At 39.4% G+C, this 20468-nt stretch overlaps 1 protein-coding gene across 1 annotated transcript in view; it reads right to left on the reverse strand.

Moving 5' to 3' along the window:
- LOC148755285 (uncharacterized) overlaps window positions 1-20468 on the reverse strand; it is a 72137-nt gene that overhangs the window by 1963 nt on the left and 49706 nt on the right. Inside the window, 4 exon segments of the mRNA XM_088792676.1 lie at window positions 10814-10929; window positions 12558-12641; window positions 13246-13297; window positions 13299-13358. Coding sequence (XP_088648802.1) covers window positions 10814-10929; window positions 12558-12641; window positions 13246-13297; window positions 13299-13358 — 312 coding nt within the window.

Raw genomic sequence — 20468 nt, forward strand, 5'->3', positions numbered from 1 at the left:
AATTCCTCAATCACTTTCTTTCATGGCATTGACATTTTTAAGGAATGCAGGCCCGCTATTTTGTAGCATCTCCTTCAATTTGTGTTTGATGTTTCATGACGATTAGATTCAGATTTTACATTTATGGCAGGAATGCTACAGAGTGATATTGTTTTCCTTTCATATCAGTAGGCATGTGATGTTGACTTGTCCCATTACTAGTGAGCAAGAGAAAAGCAGTATCTGACATCTGGGATCTCAGAATGCTACCAGTTAGGCCTTGGTGTTGCTAGGAGATGCACTGGCACTCACAGCAAGGCCTTGGTGGTCTGTTGAACGTGAACTATTTCCCAGAACATCAATATTAGTCAAGGTCCCTCCATTAATAAGCCTGAACACAGACAAAACAATGAATATTGTCATCATCACACAAATTACCAAACCCCCTGTATCCTGGCTAATATGTATGCTCTGGCTTCTTTACCAATTACAGCTCTGACTTTAGTCTTGTCTAGCTTCCATCTATATAAGGTTTAATAAGATACCCAATATAGAATTAGCCCTGCTTCCTGACATCGTCCAATCCAGAACCACTTGCTTAACCCTTCCCCCACATTCCCTAACAAGCCCAAATCCTGTCAGTTCCCTCTAACACCCTCGCACTGAGATGCCCCACAGTCCCCATGGTGTGCCATCCCCCTCACTACAACTCATGAACCCATCCTGTTCCACTACAGATGTGTTCCTGGTGGTCTTAGGCTGCAAGGCACTGACTCTAGTGATGAAAACGTCAATCGATTAGTTAATTTATGTCTGCCAGTTTTATCCATTGTAAAGTTACTATTTTCCTCTTGTAATTAACATACCAGGGGGGGGTGCCAAAAAAATGTGTGCATACACATGACTTGTATTCATCTTTTGTTATCGGTATATATTGAGTATTACAATTTTAATACAATTTTTTCCTTTCTTAAAATGTGTATACATTTTTTGGCACCCTCTGTATACCTTATGGGGTCATATTTTGGTAATAGCCAACTTTCTACCATAATTTTAGCATCCATCGATGATTCTTGCCTGAATCACTTATTACTAAAATGGTTGCCTGTGCTATATAATAAGAAATACATATTTGGTCCTCCTCCTGTTTAGGCACAAAGCTGCTAAAATCTTTGAAATTTCTTAAGTGATCAAAGTGTCACTTGTTATGTTAATGAGGTGATTTTTGCAGTGACCTTGAATCACCTAAAGATAGGGGCAAATCACTAAGGAACCAACCATGTAATTAGAGTTGGAACTTTCGGTCCCCTCCCCCTGATTTGGAGCTGAAGGCTGACTCAGTTTCCAGTGGCCAATGATTTAATCAGTCTTGCCTATGTGATGAAGCCTCCATAAGAACTCAAAAGGACAGGGTTCAGAGAGCTTCAAGGTTGGTGAACACATGGAAATGTGGGGAGAATGGTGCACCTAGGGAGGACATGGAAGCTCCTCACACCTTCCCACATACCTTGCCCTATGCATTTCTTCCATCTGGCTGTTCCCAAGTTGTAGCTTTTAATAATAAATTGGCAATCTAGTAAGTAAATGGGTTTCCTGCATTCTGTGAGCCACTCCAGTAAATTAATCAAACTCATGAAGGAGGTCATGGGAACCTCTGACTAATGATTTATAGCTGGTGGGTGAGAAGTACAGGAACAACCTGGGTTTTGACTGGTGTCCGAAGAGAGGTGAGGGGACAGTCTTGTAGGACTGAGCCCTTAACCTGTGGGATAGTAGATAGTGTCATAATTGAGTTGAATTGTAGGACACCCCGTTGGTGTCCACAGAATTGGTGATGGTATGGGAACACCAGCCCCCATACATTGAAATTGGGCCTGGGAACACGAAATATTGCCAAATGGTAATTTTTCTATTTCTGTCATTCTTTCTACAGTAAGGAAGTAGATTTCTATCATAATGAAAAGCTTTCCATTCTCCCTACTTATTAATATTGTTTTTGACTTCAATATATTCTTATTTTATTCAATGGACTAAAATCCATTAATATTTTCTTTATTTTGATGCTCAAATTATTCCAGGTTTGTTTCGTGGGAGCTCCTTCAGGCTGGCCTGTTTTGTTTTGTTTTTATTTGTTTTTACCATTCTTTGAGCACTTCTCTACTTTGGGCCACAAGGTTCCAATCTCATCTTTTTCTATCCCACCTAATCCTACAATCAACCATTTCTCCATGCAGCCTTGTTCCTTCCAATGTACAGCGGTCATTAGAAATAAAAACTGGATACTTGGTGTGTTCTTTGCTGCTAGAGAGTCACTGCTTCCAGGCCCTCTCAGCCAATAAAAGAAGGAAATAGCTGTATATACACACACATACATACACACAAGCACACATACAATGTAATCTATATTTATTCCTAGTAATTTCCATTTCTGTCTTCACATATTAAAAACTATCAGTTTATCTGATACTTCCAATCTAACCCCACAAGGGTCCTTGTACAGTTGGAAGGCATTTTAAGTTAGCACACATACCATGGATGGGAGGTAAAAGGCAATGGCAGCTTTAACTGAAGAGCATTTTACAGGCTACATATAGTATGGTCCTTCTGAACATGCATGTCCAGTGTGGTATATTAGTAATCCCTGATCCTAAGTTCCTGATTAGACTGAGCCATAGTTTCTTCCAGCCACTCTCCTTATAGTTACTGGTCAGTCCTCCCAAGTATCCGTTACTATAATGGTACCTTCATATCAGCAGTGGACTTCCACCAATCCTGAATTGACTTTTTCCCCACTGTCAGTGTTAGGTGATATATAAATATAATATACAGGAACCAAAAGTCAATCCACACACAAAAGTTTGTATTAGACAAGTCTCTTTTCAGTTTAAACAATATATAGCTTATTAAGTTCATTTTGCATCTCTACAACTGGAGGATGTTGTAGACAACCGGTAGAAGAAACAGAAGAGAGCAACAAGAGTGATGAAGGATTTACAGAATAGATTTTGTAAAAAACCTAAAGAAATTTGTGTTATTTAGCAATACGAAAATAATCTAATGAGTGGATGTCACTCTGCAGGGATTGCCTGCAGATCATGTCTACAGAAAGAAAAATATAGGTGATTGGCCTTGAAGAGCATCCAGACTGATTTAAGTTAAAGATTAGAAAAATGGAAAGAATGGCAAAGTAGTGCTATCCAAACAGTGGTCTGTGGGCAGGCAGCATTTACAAAGCCTGGGAGCTAGTTGGGATTGCCAATTTCTCATCCCCACTCCAGATCTACAGAATCAGAATCAATGTGGGTGGCAGTCTTTTTTAACAAGGCCTTCAGGCAGCACTGATGCAAGCTCAACTTTCTTAAGCAATACTCTTCAAGTTCTTTGCTGGAAAGGGTATACTCATCAGCAAGGGTGGGCCTTTATCTCTCTCAATATTGCTAATCTGAATAGCAATCTGACTGACTATCCAAACTGGTATTGCACACCATTCATTGCAAATGTTGCTTGCCAAACCCATTAGATTTCCCAGGCTCCCCAGTTTTCCTGTCTACTTCCCCTCCCCGCCATGAAAATCGAGCAGTTAGGCCTTGGGAGTGCTGAGCACTCACTCTGAATGCTCACAGCCCAGCAGACTGTCAGCCAAAGGGTTTAGAAAAAGTCAAAGTACTGAAAAAATGTCATAGAGAGAAGAAAAAAAAATGGCAGGAAGATAAAGTAGTGACACAAATAGGGAAATAGGTCAGAAAAAAATAAAAATAAGAGCAAGAAATAAACATGCCAATATAAGTAGAAAGAGAGGAAATCATATCTAAAGTCAGAGTTGAGTTCAATAAGAAGGGAAAGAAAGGAAAGCAGTTTGGCAGTGATATGCAAAGAAGTTGCTATAAGGGTGACAGAAGTCAGCATGTGAAAAGTGCAGCAGTGCTTGGTAAATGGTGAACACCATAAAAAGGCTAATTTTGACCATGATTGCAATGGAGAAATGCAAAGTGAAAGAGCAAGAGGTAAGAAACCACATTAGTTAACCATGTTCCAGGGGTAATACAGGAGCAGCCCTTTCTAAAATAAGGCAATGAACCAGTTGACTTGTACAATCTTTCACAGTGCATGGTTATTACATGGCTGGCATGTTATATGGCATGTACACACACACACACACACACGCACACACACACACACACACACACACACACAGTGTGTGTATATATAATTAACTAGAAAATGTCTGTGGTATTTATTCCTTTTTTTCCCCCAAATTGAACAGGTACTTTTATTGGCATATCTAGGCCATTTATTTCAAAAATCACCTTTAAGTTACATGAAGAATAATTTTTAAAATAAATATTTATAGAGCATCATTGCTACTAACAAATTCTTTTAAAGTTTTACCTTAAAATGTAACATACTTTACATTTGACAAAAGCTCATAAAAATAGAAAAATCCTGTGTTTTGGCTGACCTAGCAAACCTGAACACAATGGGGTGCCTTCTTAATTACTTCCTTTAATGTGCTGAGCTTAGTTTCAGTATTCATTAGAGATCAGACTTCCAGGAGAATTTCCTGTTAGTTTTGGCTAAATTATTATTGATGAAGTATAGAAAAATAGAACAAATCATTTGATTATGGTCTGTAAAATATTAAATAAAAACACAAGAAAGAAAATGTATCTACATAGAATCTATCAATAGAAACCACAGATGATCAGACTAAATCTCAGAATACACTAGAGAAATTCAACTGTCTCATTGGCCAGTGTTGGTAATGATTGGCACCATAGGGGTGTGCTCTAAGCAACTGGAAACATATTTACTCCTTTCTTCTTAGTGAAGTGACCAGATGGCCCCAAGGAAAGAATATTATTTTTCTCCAATTTTACTTATGCAGAAAATAAAAATCTTAAGTTTAAATGTATTATAGCTTTCATGATCTCACTGTGATTGAGCACACCTAGGAAATGATGCTACACAAAGAAAATCCCAGCCATTTAGGAATCAATCTAAATATTGTCATTAAAAGATATTCAAACAGATGCTTTGTGTGATGTTCCCTCGTATTGCTAGGAAAGACTGAGACCCAATTACTCTACTATGATGAGTTTATCAGGAAGAATGCCAAACCATATTCTGTTTTCAAGAAAATTTCAGCTGTGTGTGTGTGTGTGTGTGTGTGTGTGTGTGTGTGTGTGTTGAGGGAGGTGGATGGGTGGTGGTATTGCTGACCAGAAGATAAGCCATGTGGTTGCCATGTGTTTCTTTGATTCACAAAATCAAAAATTGTACTTCTTGGTTACCATGTTTCCTAAGATTTAGTTCTCAAGTATAGATTTGAAAATTACCCAAATACTGACAATGGCCCTGCTATTTTTAAATTACTGTATTCTGGAATAATATTTAAATTCAACACCCCATGGTGCTGATGCCAGTTAGCCCAAGTTGATTAATGAGTACCAAGTTGGTATAGTTAGGGCAAGCTGTTAACAAGTACAAAGTTGGAATGACACAGGGTAGTTTTTCAGTCCTTAGTGCAAATGACTCTAATCCCAAGACATCCTACAATCACAAAGAGGGCAGAGTGAGAGGGTGAAGATGAACTGATAGGACTCTATCAACATTCTTGGAGATCAATAATGTATCACAGCTGCTTAGATATTTAAGGTAAAGAGTGGGTAGGTTTGGTGACGTAGGCTTCAGGACACTTCTTTCTGTCAAAACTCCATCAGCCTGAGGCCCTGAGCCACTAAAAATGAACAGTCTCCCCGCTGACAAGTGATGGACACATAACATGAGAAATAAACATTTGTTGTTTTAATCCACTGAGATTGGTGAGTTGCTTGCTAATATATAATTTAATTTATCCTGGCTATTGCATCATGCTAAAGAATTCAACGTTTGAAAAGTTTAGTATGTACAAGTCATTGGGAGCCATTAAGAATTTATTTTGTTGTGTGGGAGGGAGTAGCAAACAAGGGAACAACAGTCTATCAAAGCTAGGTCTCAGGAAACCTAATTTGAGCATCTTTTCAATGACAGTTTTGGAAACAGGATGAGCTGAAGTCAGGGAAACCAATTAGGATGCTATTATAGTAGTTTGGGTCTGTATATCCCAAACTTAGGCTCTGTGGAACTCTCTGTCAGGAGATGGAAATTGATGTAGCGTTGGAAAAATGCTTCCGTGGTAAAATAAATTCTGGAAAACTCCATATATTATATTGTCTTTTAAAAAATATTTACAATATATTTTAGTCAGTTAAAGGTTCGGTACTAGGTAGAAGTAGGTTCTTAACTTTATCTGATCTAGCATCTACCACCCAAACTCATTTGCTCCTGGAAAGTTATTTGTTTGTTTGTTTGTTTGTTCGTCCGTTTACCATACTCTCCATGAACTTGTAAACTGCTTGATAGCAGACTGAGAGATACTTGTCTAAGTGAAAGCACTTATTTTCATGGTGACAGTGAAAGTGAAGCAAAAGGAAAGATTTAAAATCTTTGAGGGAGTTGTACCAGATGAGTGACTCATTAAATTTGATAACTATGGAAGGATCAAAGAAGATTGAGGTTTGCAACTTGGTAACTAAGAAAATGGTAGTATCACTGACATTGATAGGAAAGAAAATACCATTTGCTCAGTATCTACATTGTGCCAAGCACTGTGCTAGGTAGGTACTGGACCACAGACACAAAATACACTGTATTTTCTAAAGGAGCTTCAAGTCTTCACTCACTCATCAATTTCTCTATTCTCCAATTAACATTTTTAAAGCACTAGATATGAGGGCAAAAATTGTATAAGAAACCATCCTTGTCTTGAAGGAGTTCTCAGGCTAATAGTGGAGACAGTCGCACATAAAAATGATCACCAAACTTAACATGCTTAAAAGAAACACACCAAAATTTTTTAGATTTTATTTTGTTAAATTTAGGGAGTGGCAGTGGATCATCCAGGTGGAACTACTATCAGGCAGCTGGCAGTCTGGCCCTGAGTTCTCGAGGGGGATTATGGCTAGCTATGTTTATAGATTTGAAGATCTGTAGCTCTCAGCTGAGCGGACGGCTAATGACAGTCAGTGGAGGGTGGCAACACCTGTATCCAGTATGTGGAAAGAGGAAGAGGAAAAGGAGCCGCCGAAATGAAAGCTAGAATCGTGGACAAATGCAGATAGGGAAATATTGAAACAGAGTACAGGAACATGAAGAAGCTCGTATGGTGTGACTGGCCCTTGTCTTCTAGGGAACAGCAAGAGGCAAACTGAAGCAAAGGCAGGAGAAATTGTCTTTAATAAGGGGATTATCAAGGATCCAATTTTGCAGAGAATTCCAAGGAATTTGGAGAGTGAGTGGTCTGGCCACTGGTCATTGAGGTAACCTGCAGTAGATCAGAATTAGGGAGGTAGATTATGAGGGTTTTAGGAGCTGGTAGATGGTAAAGAAATGGAGGCAGTGACCGAATAAAATGGTTTATAGAAGCTGGGCCCACCCTGAAGAAACGAAATGGAAAGTTAATTTAAGTAACAGGTTTAAGAGTTTTTGGTTTTGCTTTTATTTGATATTTGGGGACAGGAAAATTCAAACACTTTTGTAAGAGGAGGAAGGACTGCAAAGGCTTTAAAGGTTCAGGAGACAGAGTTGGGGATGGGGGTGGGGGATGGAACCAAAACCTTGGGTGAAGCTGTTGTTATCACTGGGAAGGAGATGAAAGATTTCTTTCTCTGAGAGAGGAAGAAGGAAAACACAGTGGGTACAGGTACAGAATAGCAGGAGGAAGATGGGGCAAAGTTGAGTACGTTTTTATTGAATGATATGAAGAGCCTGAGAAAACAAGAATATGAAATTATGGCAGTAACTGAGTAGTTTGGAAAAGAGCAGAGAAAGCGTTGGAACAGTTACTAGTGAGAACGTAACGGCGTCAACTAGACATCGCTACAAGTATTGCCCATCAGGGCGGTGCTACGGGTATTTTGTTCAGGTTAATTCTTGGTTTTACAGGACTGTCCTGTGCATTGTAGGAAGTTTAGCATGACTGGCTGCTGTCAACTCAATGCCAGTATTGCTCCATTATCATTGTGGCAACCAAAAAACACTGCCATTCATTTTCAAATGCCTGGGGTTGAAAATCACTTAGCTGACATTAGATGGCTTAACACACAGCCGAATGAAATCACACTAAAAATGGCCTTCCCCAGTAACACTAAGGAACCTGAGATCAGAGTTCAGTAGTTTCAAAGGCTGTGATAAGGAGACAGTAAAAGAAATGTTCCTAGATTTTCCCCAATTGATTGAGAATATTTATATCATCCCCAACCTACCTCCACAGATCTGTTTCCAGTAAGGATAATTGCTAAGCACACATAGCATTTTAGAGTCAAATACAGTTGCACGGGAGATTAATTATTGCCAATTCAGAGACATTTTTATAGGCAATGTATGTCTAAACCCTGATCCAAAGCCTGGTTTTATAAGCCTGGCCCTTTGCCCAGGATGTGGGGGTGGAGAGAGACCAGAGTAAAAGCTCCAGAAGGAAGCTAAAAGTAAATCAGAGAACTTAGCCTCAAAGAGAGCCCCTGCTGAGGTCTGCAAGCAGAGTACTGCTATTCCACACAAACATGGCTCAGGTCTTGGGAGTTTGAAAATACAGCTGCTGATTTGCCCCAACCAATGTAGTCTTAGAAATACTGACATCGTAGCAGGGTTGTCTGTGGAAGACTTGTACCTGGCCCAACAGAGAAAAGGTCTAAGTTAAATATAGCCTCTTATTGAAATAACGTGCGGGAACTGATACTTAGTATTATGTCAGAGCCAGACCTCAGCTTCTGCTTATCTGACTGTCTAATGTTCCTTAAGAAATTATCAGTATGCTTTGCTAACTCATCTGCTTATGACCTCAGCCTCCTGTAAGCCTGTCTAAGGGAACGCATGGCTAAGCCAATGGGCTTCAATCTGCCAATAGCTTCACCGTATGTTGACCCAAGTCTACTGGGTAATAGCCCTCAATTAAGCCTTGCCCCAGTGACTCCTCAGTTGTAACCCCAACCTGTTTCCAACACTCATCCCACTCAAAACACTGATACTGATCTTTCTGGTGTTGGTCCCTGCCTGTCTTCCTCAAACTCTTGCATACGGTAAATCTTCTAACTGCTGCCTTCCACTCTTCTTTATGAAAGTGTAGCAGCACTTTCCACTCCAGTAGCTGTTTATCTGACATTTCCAAACATCTAAAATAGGTCCAGACATTTCAAAAACTTGACCTAGAGTGGGAAGGAGTGCCAAAAATAATGTAGAGCCTAACTATTGCCTTTTAGTCAGGCATGAAACACTAACAAACTAAAGCAGAGAAAACTTGCAATGTGTTTTAAATAGGTCCTGAAGTAAGACCATATTCCAAAATGAAAGACTACAGAAAAGATATTTATATGGAAGTAGTAGCATCTATAATACCACCTTTAGCTTTGGAATGCTCTGATTGTTAATTTTGTGTAAATGCATCAAATTATTTATTTCAATCCTCTGGTCTTAAACTGTTAAAATACATAAATTCAATGAGTGACCTAAAAAATGATCCGCAAAAAGTTAATTTTTAAAAATTTTCTCAGATGACATCACAGAAATGGCAGTGTGAGGAATGCTTTTTGAAATCTCCCCTGGACTTTACAACAAATGAACAGCTGTAATTCCACAAAGGACTCCCTGCGCAGCACACAGGCATGCCTGACACCCACAAATCGAATCATCTAAAGGTGAGCAAATTGGGCAAGTGGGGGAGAAGGATGGTGGCAAGTGCAGAGACGCGGGCTGCGGGCCGCAGGATGCAGACCAGACCTCAGAGCTCTGAGCTCCCTGCATTCCGGAGCTACTGCAGCCGCGGGAGAGGGAACTGGGAACTGCTAGGGCTCCAGTATGGCCCACAGTCCTGCCTGAGGGATCCGCATATAACACAACTGAACCCAACGCTCATGGCAGAGACCTCGGAGCAAAGAACCGAGGAAAGAAAGATGAGAACGGCAGTTTGAAATATATAAATCCTAAAAGTCAGCTAGAATAGAAGTTAACTAATAATGAAATAGTAATCTGATTAAAAGAAAAATTGCATCATTTATTTTTCATTGAAAATAATCATCTTTAAAAATATGTAACATAATCATTTCAAACAATACATATACAATTTAGTTTTAAAATGTGTATGTTATGCCACATTTTGAATATATTTCATATACTCTTTAAAACCTCTTTAATTTTAAGAAAATTAGACTATTTACATTTCAATTAGAGTGAGCAACCAAAAGAGACTTACATTTTATTTAAAATTTTTTCTCTGGCATGTGATTCAACTATATTAAGACTTTGACACTGAGGCAACATCTAAAGGGGGCAATATACATTTCCATCATGTTTTTCTCTAGTCCGTCTTACACAGCTCTCTCTCATCTCCTATGTTTAGTGTTTAGCATATGTCAAAGGGACTCATATTGACTTGCAGATGCTCCAAATCTTTTCAGCTTAACAAGTATACAAAGACTTTCAGTTCAGGAGGACCACTAGTTCATTTTGAAGGACAACAATCATGTCTTCTGCTTATTTGTATCTCCCATAACGTAGGCAAAAGAAAAAAATCCTAGAATCAAAATAAAAGCTATTGATCTCCTAATTCAAAATCATTGCATTCAACTATTATAAGCCCCAAATATAAATGTGGTAATTCTTTTTTTTTTTCTGTATGTTAGGAATTTTATTTTTTATGATCTAACTATAATTATTTTGGTATCAAGCCTAAACTACCTTTACTTTTTTATACTTTATTTATTTTGACATTTATTATTTATAAATATGGTAATTCAATCACTGAATTCCCTTCAGGTTGTTCTTTATGCAGAATATGTTGGAAGTAATCTTCTACGGCTTGAGCAGTTAGAAATTCTTTTAAGGATGGGTAGTAGAGAGGGTGCCGTGTTATGATGCCTATTATATGCAAAACATCACTTTAGTAAGCACATATGCTGAAGACTGATCAAGATGACTTGCTAACTTGAAGTATCGCTAATCTGACTCCATGAGGCTATTACGCATCCAGAGGGCATGGCAGTGATGAGGGGATCTGAGGGGATACAGTGAACAAATTGTTGCCATCAAAGTGAATCTCTTGCTGGTGAATATCACTCTCCCTGTTTTGGCAATGTCTAGACTTTCTCTAATTTCGGGCCACCAAATTTAGATATGTCTAATTTAGGACATACCTAAACACTGCATGGGATATACTTACATTAAAAATTATGGATTATTTATCAGAAATTCAAATTGAATAAGGCATTCCGTATTTCATCTGCCAACTCTACTCTATCTCAGAGGGTATTATGAAATTCTAAGAAAACTTATTTTTATTCCTTTAATTTTTAAAACTAAGCATATGCCGAGCTAAGCATCTCTGCAACTCGCAAAAAGAGGATGGAAAATTGTCGCAAAATGAAATGAAGAATATTAGGATATTAACTTCACAAGACTGTAAGTTTCAGAGGTCAAGGACCTTGACTATCATGCTTACTGCTCTACTCCTGCCCACAGCTAATGTTCTAGGCAATGGTAAGGGCTAAATACTTTTTGAGTAAACAATAGCAGCTATAAATATCTCCATTTTCTTTTTTTGAGAATGCAAATTCTTTCTTTTCTCATCAGGAATAAAAGGTTGAATAAGCCATTTCTTTTATTCACCTCAGCTCAAGCAGCTCAAATAAGTACAGCAGGAGATGATGAAGATGAAGCAGACAAACTGGCTGTGGCCATAATCCAGACAGCCCACCAGGTAGAGACAAAGTGTCAATGGTGTCCTTTTTGTAAGATTTCAGATACAGGCACCTGTAGCAAATATTTGCACCCCTGCATTCTTTTCAGTTTACAAACTCACTAGACAATGTAGATGTAGGTCCACTCTGGTTTTCATATATTATTTTTACTAAAGGACAATGGCTTTTACAATCTATTTAAAGGCATTTACTAAAATATAATCTGTTTTTCTTGGGATTTCGGTAAGGAGATGAGTGAATGGCATTCTAAGAGGTTAAAAATGAAAAAGAACTAGGGAAGTTATTCTAAGGCAAAGAGGAAATGATCCAGCAATTGCTGGAGAGAAAAAGAAGGAGAAAGAAATTTTAAGAGGTGAAAAGATATTCTTTAAAAAATATATAAAGGAAATATGTATAAATAAGGAAAAATAGAAATACGGTGATAATAAAGTATTGTACTATTTAGAGAGCATTAGCGAAAAGATTAAAAGGGAACTATTGGCAAGGCCAATTCATAGAATAAGTGGATTATAATACTATGAGATAGGACTGGATTTTCTGGCCCCAAGTATGTTTAAAATATTTATTTCTTTATGAAAATGTATTGTTGAGAACCAAAGTTTATTTGAAATATACATTTTTGTTTGTTATGTCAGTGAGAAAATAGCTAGATAGCATTGGACAACTTAATGTATCTTAACCAACACAGTAAACAAAAACTTGCATTGTTTGAATCCAAAACAAAATGTATTAAGTGACTAAAATCAACTCTAGAAATGTCAAAAATGGTTTTTATAAGCAAAAACGTACCTATATTTTCAGAGTTGCCTTTGTCCCCACTTCTTGTATGGGCCAGATCTTCTAAGCAATGCATCAGTGAACCACTTGATAGATCTACCAATGGAAAAATATTGAAGAGTTATATAAAAAAATTAAAAGATGGCCATACGGAATGTGGTTGCTCCAACATGGAAGTTACATAGAGCAGCTTACTTGTAATTGTTCGCAATTAGATCACACCTTTTTGGAAGGCTCAGCACTCAAGGTTGGATATATGTTTCTTTAGACTTCTAAGAACACTGAACATTTATGAGGCATAAACACGTGTATCTCTCAGAATCCAGCCAAAAATCTAGCCTTCCACTTGTGCAGGCCTAACCTTGACTTATGCAACAATAACAATCCAAACATTTGCTTGGATCCTCTCATGAACAAAGAGGAGAACAAATGGAATTATAGGGTGGTTTTTCTCCATGAATCTCAGTTTATTCAGCATCTTTCATACATGAAATACCCAGCTGTCCTTTGTGCCATCCCCAGGCCTTGCCATGACACAATCTCAGATAAAGGACATCAATACTTCCCGCCAAAGTGTCCCACATACTTGCCATATCATCTTTATGGATACTAAAAATACACTGGGAGAAAAAATAAATAATGAAAAATGGCAAGAATAACTGCTTTGGCAGAACATTCCAGACAGAGAAAACAAACATACTTTTTAGGTCATTTACCTTGGGTAAATTTGGTGAAACCAATATGTCCAGTGTTAAAGGTGAGCTCTTTCTGAAAGGTTTCAGTAGTGTGTTCTGCATTAATGTGGACATCAACCTGAACAAAATAATTTTAAGCCAGAAAATGAAGAAAAAAGATTTTATGAATAAGAAGGTCTATACTCATAATTTAGTTTAATTGGAATACTAATTGGTCACGTTCTCTTTTTGAATATTTTTTTTTATTGTATGATTCCATTTACATAAAATGTCCACAATAGGCAAATCCACGGAAACACAAAGTGGATTAGTGGTTCCCTAAGGATGAAGGGTGAGAAGGTTTTGGGGGAATGATGTGGAGGGCTGAGGGGTTTATATTGGGGGTCATGAAAATGTTCTGAAATCAATTGTGGTGATGATAGTACAACTCTGCAAATTATTGAAACCACTGAATTGTACACTTTAATTAGGTATAATTGTATGTGATAAAGACAAAAATGGAACTTTAAACAAACCTAATCAGTCCAGAGGGTCTATAGGAGGAGTTAGGGATTATGGAAGTTCTTGCACTCTACGTAAACACCAGAACCCTATACCTGAGAACCCACAGGAAGGATTCTGCGTTTATAATAAAGCTCTGTGGTTCTAAATTCCCCTTTCAGTAACTTCCTTTTTCCTTCCAAAAATATCCCTCCATCTTGGCATGCAGGCAAGTGTATGAACTGGGTCACAACTCTTTTTCCTGAAGAAATCTTTTTTGGTGACAAAACACCTAGTCGATATTATTTTTCAGTTGACATACGGTATGTGAATTATATCTCAATAAAGCTGTTAAAAAACATAGTCACATGTGGCTACCATATTGAATAGAACAGAGCTAGAATTTAAGTTTCACGAAGGTAGGGTCTTTTTCTGGATTGCTCAAAGCCTTCTCCCCAGGCCTAGAGCACTGCCTTTCCTTCTGCCCCTGTTTCCATTCCTCTACGGCTGATGACACTCAGGTAGGTGTCTGGCAGGAGGAGAGCACATGCGCTGGGTGGCAGTTGGAAAGCCACAGGTTGGCCTATGCGGGTAGATCTTCTGGGACGTGGTCTTCTTGGACAACTCAAGCTGTCGTTGGTGATGAGGGCCATCAGGTAATCCTTGGAGTAGTCAAAGTTATGCTTCTCCTTCACCCCCTTCTAACAGAGCGTGTAGTTTTTAAGGCGGCCAACCCTCTCCTTCCATCCTGGTGGTACATAGTAGCCTCTGTATTCACTCAGGTACTTCCTGCAGAAAGCTGTCCGGTAGCCCGTGCTGTTGAGGTACACGGCAAGAGTGTGGCTCTCATGCTGCACCTGCCAGGAGGGCTAGGAGCAGTTCTCATTGTTGGTGCAGGTGTTGTGGTTGTACGTGAACTCTGCTGGGTGAGGATGGGCGTGGTCACCAAGGCATTGATGAAGTGTGCCCTGCCCTGCTCCTTGATGAGCAGGGTCTTGTTCATCCCCTGTATGGAACCAAGCGCAATGTCCTGGTTGTTCATCAGCATCAGGGTGATGCTGGGGCGTATGTCTCTGTGGTCCCTCTGAAACCAGCCTTTCAAGTGGTGGTGTGGCAGGAATGCGGAACTCCCACACAGCAGAGAGAGAACAGTTGCCGAGAGCAGGCAAAGCAGGATGCCCAGGCAAGTCGTTTTGTTTTTGCTGATCCAGTGCTTCTTGCAGGAGGCATGAGTCTGAGGTTGTGTCTTGTGGATTTCTTTCTTTGCCCTTTTCTCTCTCGGCTCATGTATGTCTGGCTGGAGGGACACGTGGCCCTGCTGCCCCCAGTGCATGAAATCTGGCCCCAGAAAGGGTAGCCCCAGAGAGCTGGGGTATCGGCAGCTCTCGCCTCCTGAAGCCTGGGATCCGTTTTTGAAGCTTTTATGGAACTACATGAAGCATACTGTTTTATCATTCTTCTTAGTGGAAAAGAATAAAGGACAACCCTGTCCAATTGCTCTTCTGCTTCTGGGCAAGTAGTCTGCTCTCAGTTTTTCCTCTGCATGATTGTTAGGAGAGAACAACAATGAACTGTGATAGTCTGGTGCAAACTAAGTTGAAACATTAAGGAGTGTGGCCCTGAGGCTGACACTGGAATCAAAGACTCTTTGTTTCCTCTGGATTAATGACTGACGGTTGCCTCATCAGTACAGTTTCCCTGAAAAAACATTTCTAGCTTCTTCACTTTGTCCTCCGAGAATTTAATCGGGCCTGATGCACATCTCTCAAGTGCCAGAACCTCACAATGGATCTTTCTGTGTCATAAACAATGTGTCAGCCTTCTTTTTTTATCAGGGTGTGGTGAGCCTGGCTTACACACCAATGTACAGTCAAGTCACATTGGCAGAGAATCTATAGAATAGCAAGTCTTTTAAATTTACTTATGTAACTACATTAGTTTATATGAATATATGAGGGTAAAGCCATGCTTTTTCTTCTGTTTATCCTAATGCCTAGTACAGTCAGTGCCTGCAACATACAAGCTCTCAATAAATGTTATACTAAACTGTATGAGTTTTATTTATTTGTTTTCTAAGGCTTCCTTTGCAATTATTTTTTATCTTCTTCATGACCAATGCAAGTGCTGTGAGGACTGGAACCACACTGCACAGAGCAGGCTTGCAATAAATATCAGTTGGAATGGTATTCTATATTTACTCCAGGATTATTTTTTATTTCCAAGCTGTCCCATCTAAAGAAAGGGCATCCTCATTTTCCTCCCATCCCGTCCAGCCTGCTTGAAACTGCTGCTTAATGGCAGATCTGGTCAAGATGGCAGAGTAGGTAAACACTGTGCTTACCCCCTGTCACAACCACATCAAAATTACAACTAAACTACAGAACAACCATCACTAAGAATTGCCTAAATTCTAGCTAATCCAAAGACTTACAACTAAGGACATACAGAAGAAGACACCTTGAGACTGGTAGGAAGGGCAGAGATGCTGAATGAGCTGGTCCCCCACCCGTGTGCAACCATTAAAAATAGGAAGGGAGATCTTCACTGCAGAGGTCACCCCCCGAAGGAGTGAGGTGTTCTAGCCCCAAACTAGGCTCCCCAGCCCAGGGTACCAGTGCTGGGGAAAGAAGTCCCCATAACTTCTGGCTGTGAAAACCAGAAGAGATTGTGGTTGAGTGAGATGAGTTCCAGGTGGAGTTCCAGGCATTCCTCTTAAAGGGCCCATGCACATACTTACTCACTTGCTCTGAGCTCTAGAGCTGGGGCAGTAACTCAAAAGGCACCAGGGACATACAGGGTGGAACTGAATTTTCTGGCTACAGGGCAAGGGCTGGAGGGGCAGCTACAGGGGAGAGCTGGAGGAAGCCCCTGTTTCTTTGTTGAGCCCTCCCCACACCCAGCGTGCATACGCCTTCAGCTGCCATGTCTCAATCTACATCAACCTGGCTAGCACTGTTCATTTGCCCTGCCCTGGTGATTCCCTGAGACTCTGTCCCACACAACTTTCAGGTCCACCCAAAATGCTTCCACTGGCTCCTCCGTATAAATGGCTTGCCTTGTCTCACACTGCAGACTTTGCTAAAATCCCTCAAAGCCTCACAAAACCCAGAAAAGCAGCACCTGGCTTCAGCGTGTCCCATACTTCTGGCTAAGCCATCCTAAGCCCAACAGCCAATCTTGGTTCGTGGCTTTGCCTCTTAAGGCAACTCCAAGCCCAGCATGGGTAGCAGCCACCTGCAGACTGCTTTGTGGTTCATGCCGAGTGGTCCCAGGCAGGGCACAGGCTGTGGCTGAAGTTGGTCTACTTCGGACCCAGCTAGAGCATCATCTGGCTTCTTCCCAAAGGACGCACTGGGCAGGCACCAGAGACCCGCTAAAGCAAATCCTGCTCTATAGGGTTAGCCTCTGCACAACAGTTCCTCTACTGTAGTCATGGCCAGTTCTCACAACCAATCAGCCTGAGGATCAATCCCTCCCACTGCTGTGCAAACAGCAACCAAGGCTCAACTACAACAGGAGGGCACACAACCCACACCTGGAGTACCTGGCTCAGGTGACCAGGGAGACTGTGCCACTGAGCCCCACAGCACACCTACTACATAAGACCACTCTACTAAGACTGGGAGACATAGCAGCCCTACCTAATACATAGAAACAAACATAGGGAGGCAGCCAAAATGGGGAGACAAAGTAACATGTTCCAAATAAAAGAACAGAACAAAGCTCCAGAAACAGAACTAAACAAAATGGAGAAAAGCAATCTACCAGTCACAGCGTTCAAAATACTGATTATAAGGATGCTCAATGAACTCACGGAGAACTTCAACAAAGTGATAGGAAACATCAAAATAAAGATAGAAGATACAAAAAAGAATGAGTCAGGAATAAAAAGTACAATAACTGAAAGGAAGAATACATCAGAGGGAACCTACAGTAGATTAGGAAGCAGAGGATCGAATCAGCACTTTAGAAGATAGCACAATACATTCAAACAGAGCAGCAAAAAGAAAAAAGAATCCAAAAAAATGAGGACAGTTTAAGGAGCCTCTGGTAAAATATCATGCATACCAACATTTGCATCATAGGGGTACCAGAAGGAGAAGAGAGAGAGCAAGGAATTGAAAACCTATTTGAAGAAATAATGACGGAAAACTCCCCTACCTGTCAAAGGAAATATGAGGCATGATCAAAAAATATGGTGAATGCTGCTGCCGAGTACCATCCAACAAAGGCAGGGATCCTCAATACAGGAAGTGGCACATCGAACTATAGTAACAGTGTGTGACAAGTTTCACTGTGTTCGGTGCTGTCAGTCTGTCAGTCAGGTGTGAGCTATGGTTGAGAGAAGGTGTGCTTTAAAGTGTGCCGTAAATAATGGATCATGAACACTGCATTAACATGAAATGGACAAATGGTTTCATTCTCCATCATGACAACACTCCATGTCACTCATCAGTACTTGTCCATGTTTCTTGCCATTGCAAGTTTTGGGCAAAACGGAGAACCCTGGCAATAACAGATTTCAACAATTTTATATGGTGATCTGGCAAAAGTGGCTATGGCCATACTGAATGCTTTTACCAGATGCTTACCTACAGATTTTTATTCAGGCTATGTTCATTCCAAATGTTAAGAAATATACTGGAGCAGAGGCATTTCAATATTTGTTCTGGTAAACTATCTTTAAAATATTTTCAAGTGGATATCTTCACTAGCTGTGAATTAGTTTATCATCTATTTCCCAATTGTTTATGACTTCAAAGTAGCCTATGGGAAGCTGATTAGTGGTCTTGTCTTTTTATTAATAGGTGAAGAGGAGGCTTTTTTAAATTGGGTGAAAAAAGTGAATTGTAAATGCCTTTTAAAAATTAGCTTTATACTTATGTCATACATTGGCAGTCCTAGAAACTCCTTATCAATTTGTTATGGCCCAAATTTCCAAGTTTCTAGTAACTATATAAAGTGTACAGACGGCATTGATTGGTCTTGCTACCACCTCCTTTTCCATCATGGAACATTTCCATCATTTTCCATGACCAACAAGACTGGATCACCTCAAGTTTCAATTATATTACAGGTAACTGAAAACTTGGCAGCCATATTGCCAAAAATCAGGTTGCCATGAATCCCACCAATGAATTCATCAATGTAAAACATTATATTGTGTTATAGTTTCTCCAACTTTAAGTGAATGGATTTTCACAACAGAGGACAATTTAGGAAGGTCACAGTAAAGGTGGATTATAAGAGCAAATCCAGAAACTCCTACACAGGACATATTTTTTATGGCTTTTTTAATGGTTTCTCCAAATAAACAGACAAAGATAAAATAACTTTAAGAAGCTTACTTTGGGGAAGAGTAAGAGTCTCACATACTTCCATTTACAGCTAAAGGAGAAAATAGAAACGGGAAAATTTTTTTCAGAGAAATAGCGGCTAGCAGCTTACAAATTTCCAGAATGAAGGAACAAATTCTCTGATACAAGAAACCCAATGACTCTCAAACACAAAATCCTGCACACAAGATATGTATGGCAGCTCTGCTCATAATTGCCAAAACTTGGATGTATCTAAGGTGAATGAATAAACTGGTACATCCAGACAATGGAATATTATTCATTGCTAAAAACTACAAATACCAAACATGGTAAGAAGGAAAGAATACCTAGACACATGGTGAAACTGTAGAATACCAAAAACAAAAAGAAGCCAGAAAAGAGAAGAGACATTAACCATTGAAGGACTGCCAAACTGACAGCTGATTTTTCAGCAGCAATAGTGGAATAATCAGTGTTATAATTTTCAGCCTACAGATGTTCCTACTAAAATTATTTTTTAAATTTAGGGGAGAAATAAACTCATTTTTAAGACTTTATTTCTTAAGGCAGTTTGAGGTTCACAGTAAAACTGAACAAAAAGTAAAGAGTTTCTACATACCTTTAATCCTCACACATGCATACCTTACCCACCGTGAACATCCTGCACCAAAGTGGTACATTTGTTACAATCAATGAACCTACGTTGACACATCATTATCACCAAAGTCCACAGTTTACATTAGAGTTCACTCTTGGCATACATTCTCTGGGTTTTGACACATGTATAATGACATAAAGCGACCATTATACTCTCATTCATAATAGTTTCACTGTTCTAATAACTCTCTGTGTTCCTCCTACTCATTCCTCCCTCTCCTAACCCTGGGCAACCCCTGTTCTTTTTACTGTCTCCATAGTTTTGCCTTTTCTAGAATGATATATAGTTGGAATCATATAGTATGTAGCCTTTTCAGATTGGTTCCTTTCATTTAGTAATATGCATTTAAGTTTCTTCCATGTCATTTCATGGCTTGATAGTTCATTGAATTACCTTTTCTCCTGTGTCAAAGATTATCTGACTATTTCTGTATGGGAATATTTCTGGGCTCTCTATTCTGTTCCGTTGATCTATTTGTCTTATTCTTTCACCAATACCACACTGTCTTGATTAATGTAGCTTTACAGTAAGTCTTCAAGTTGGATAGTGTTAGTCCTCCAACTTTGTTCTTCTCTCTCAATATTATGTTGGCTATTCCTCAGGTCTATATATACTTCTTAGAGCCACACTTTTCATGAAAAATAGTAACTGCAAGAAAAGGAAGCTAATTTCTCAGTGATTCATAGGATTAACACTTTATTCAAAGACTCTTTGAATTAATTCTAAGAAAATGAAAAGAACTTAATATGAGCCAAGCAAAATAGGCTTCTCT

Source organism: Rhinolophus sinicus, chromosome 15, assembly GCF_057876585.1.
Source record: "Rhinolophus sinicus isolate RSI-liver-muscle chromosome 15, RSI-T2T, whole genome shotgun sequence".
NCBI lineage: Eukaryota > Metazoa > Chordata > Mammalia > Chiroptera > Rhinolophidae > Rhinolophus > Rhinolophus sinicus.